This window comes from Propithecus coquereli, unplaced genomic scaffold (assembly GCF_000956105.1).
Source record: "Propithecus coquereli isolate 6110/MARCELLA unplaced genomic scaffold, Pcoq_1.0 Scaffold81, whole genome shotgun sequence".
Lineage (NCBI taxonomy): Eukaryota > Metazoa > Chordata > Mammalia > Primates > Indriidae > Propithecus > Propithecus coquereli.
This window is the reverse complement of record NW_012154285.1, coordinates 3,476,708-3,479,750: the sequence shown is the minus strand read 5'-3', so window position 1 is coordinate 3,479,750 and position 3,043 is coordinate 3,476,708. Positions and strand designations below refer to the sequence as shown.

The window sequence follows — 3,043 nt, the reverse complement described above, 5'->3', positions numbered from 1 at the left end:
CCCCCTCCCCCGCTTCCCCCGGGTCCCCCTCTCCAGGCAGGAAGATGTCCAAGCCCCGCGCGGTGGAGGCGGCGGCGGCGGCGGCGGCGGTGGCAGCGACGGCCCCGGGCCCGGAGATGGTGGAGCGGAGGGGCCCGGGGAGGCCCCGCACCGACGGGGTAAGCAGGCACCCTCCCCGCACTCACGCGGCGCGCCCGCCGGGCCGGAGCCGCGAGCACGTGGGCGCCCCCCGGCCCCCGCCGCGCCGCCCAGGGGCGCCCGGCTGGGGCAGCTTCCTTTTCTGCTGCCTGGCTGGGAGTGGCGTGCGCACTCGGCTCCGCCATGACTCCGGCGGTATTTGACCTCGGAAAAGTTTGACGGTGTCTTTATGGCATTTCCACACCCCAAGACCCAGCTTCCACGGAGGTGGCTGCCTTCCCAGGGTGTGCGGGGCCTGCCCGGGTCCCTTGGAGAGGTCACGGGTCTCGCTGACTTGATGTTTAATGGTTCAGCAAGGCAGCGAGGCTCTAGCATTGTTTCTGGGGAAGCCCTCCTCCTGTCTGTGCTTACTCAGAGGAGAGGCCCCACACCCAGAGACACAGCAGTGACCTGAGCCGCCCCACCGGCCTGCCCACTCCCTTGCTAACGCCAAGGTGCGGTTTTGCAGTGGAGTGACCGCCCTAAATGCGCTGGCTGTAGCCTCTGCTTTCATTAGCTTCCTCCAGTCACCCTGAGAGAAGTCTTCCCACCGCAGTCCTGGGAGGCTCCTGGGCCGCAGTGATTTGAGAGGGGCCAGGCTTGGGCAGAGGGCTCAGGCAGTTCTGACAAGCCCTCGCAGGTGCCCTCGGGCCGAGTGCTTAATCAGGTTCCCTGAGGCCTGTTTCTAAGCTAGAGTCACCAAGGCTCCTGCCAGGGGAGTTAACTCCTAAGCTTGGCCCAGCCCTTCAGGTCATTCTGACCCTCCCGGCTGCTGGTAGGTTGTCTTCTTCCTATACAGACCTTTGGGTGCAGCTGGTTCTCCAGCTGGCTGCATGTCCCCTTAGTGACCGAAATTAGAGACCAATGTGTTCAAAAACACATTGACTTAGACCTTGGATCCTAAACCTGCCAGTGCTCCGCTGAGAGGTCTGGGGCTGGCATTCCCCAGTAGCCCAGTGTTTGAGAGATGATGATGTCTGTTTTTTGTCTTTTGTATTCTCATGTCCCCTTGTTCCCTTAAATGCTATAGGATCTTCTTCTTTTTCAAGCCTCTTTCAGAATATGTATTTGTCTTTCTAGGAGAACGTGTTTACCGGGCAATCAAAGATCTATTCCTACATGAGCCCGAACAAATGCTCTGGAATGCGTTCCCCCCTTCAGGAAGAGAACTCAGTTGCACATCATGATGTCAAATGCCAGGGGAAACCATTAGCCGGAATCTACAGGAAACGAGAAGGTAAGACTCCACAATGGCCTTGTTCTAATCACAGCTGGTGGCTACAGAAACCTCTTCTCCGTAGGAATGTGTATATAGTATATATTTATCCAGCCTCTTCAATTCCAAGTTCAAGAGGTTTGAACCGTGTTCTGTCTTGCTGCTAAAGAGCGGCCTGTTCCAGGGTGTGTGCCCTGTCGGTCTGACAGGTTCTTCCTGCTTTCACAAGAGTTAGCGTGTCCTTCAAGCTTGATTTTCTAGCCAAGTTGCAAAAATATATACCTGACGTGCACTTAGAGAGGCTCACAAGTGCTAAAAGTGCAGAAATAATGAGTCCAGGTTGTACAGACCAGGCGATTGCAGGGAACTGACTTCCTTCCCTTTTATGAGCTGGCCTTGACCCCATTTCTAAAGTTTCTTTCCACTCAAGCATTCAGTGCTACTCTCTGAAACAGCATGCTCTGCAATGAGATTTAGAGTTAGAATATTGAACAAGAAAATACACAGTTAGTGAAAACTTTGCCTGGACCTGCAAAACTAACTGAAACCTCTTAGAAATCTTGCTTTAATCCAAATATTCCCTTTCAAAGCTGCAGTGGGGTGTGTGAGCTTTCCCCAATTCACCATGCTCCCTTCTAATTAAAACTTGTCGGAAAGACACAGAGCCTCTGGCTGCCAGCAGCTCCACACAAGGAAGCCTTGTGTTCGCTAACAGAAAGTGTCATCAGTGATGATTTGGCCTGACCTCTGGGGCCAGATCTCAGAATCGGGGCCAGGGAAGCCCTGAACTGGGGGCAGGAGCCCACCCTTGGCTTGATTTCCCCTGGCGCACAGGGTGATGTTATTTCATTTGGTCTTCAAATGATTTGGGTTCCAGTCTTAACTTTGCCACCAGAAAGAAGGAGGCTTGGGCAGATTGCTGCTCTTTCCTGAGCCTCAGTTCTTTCATTTGTAAATTGGGAGAACGAGGAGTCTGACCTTACACACAGGGCTATTCTGAAGGGCATGAATGCCAAAGGGCTGTGTGACATGCTCCATGTGTTGGCTCTTCTCCTGCTGGGCCGTGAGGTGCACATCCTTGCTCGTCCCTGCAGGTGCAGCACTTAGGTTAGCACTGCCACGTAGGGGTGGGGAAGGGGCTCTCTCTAGAAATGGTAGCTGGCAGTGTCACATCCTTTGGGAATGGGGCAGAATGTACATTGTCCCAAATGGTGATATAGTACCAAAGTAGCTCATTCGGCTCGTGGTGTTACTATGATTAGAATTGGGTCAGATGGACTTCGGAGACCCCAAAGGCTCTTGACCATGATTCTGACTGATAGGACAGATGGTATTCACGAGCACCACACACTCCCAGGAGTATGCATGACATCCTGGCCTTAATTTCCTCTGGTTCCACCCAAGAAGGAATGTAAAGGAGTAGAAATGATCTGAATAGGTTTGGTGTATTTATTTATTTTTCTCTTTCGTTTTTTTTTTTTTTTTTGAGACAAAGTCTTACTCTGTTGCCCAGGCTACAGTGCCATGGCTTCAGCCCCTAGCTCACAGCAACCTCAAACTCCTGGGGTCAAGTGATCCTTCTGCCTCAGCCTCCCGAGTAGCTGGGACTACAGGCATGCGCCACCATGCCCAGCTAATTTTTTATATATA

At 53.0% G+C, this 3,043-nt stretch overlaps 1 protein-coding gene across 1 annotated transcript in view; it reads left to right on the top strand.

The window, feature by feature from the left end:
- The first annotated feature begins 6 nt into the window (after nt 1-6).
- The window catches only part of SETD8 (SET domain containing (lysine methyltransferase) 8), a 15,098-nt gene continuing 12,061 nt past the window's right edge, over nt 7-3,043 (top strand). Inside the window, exons 1-2 of the mRNA XM_012663570.1 lie at nt 7-158; nt 1,258-1,414. Coding sequence (XP_012519024.1) covers nt 45-158; nt 1,258-1,414 — 271 coding nt within the window. The 5' untranslated portion in view covers nt 7-44. The remainder of the gene's footprint in view (nt 159-1,257; nt 1,415-3,043) is intronic.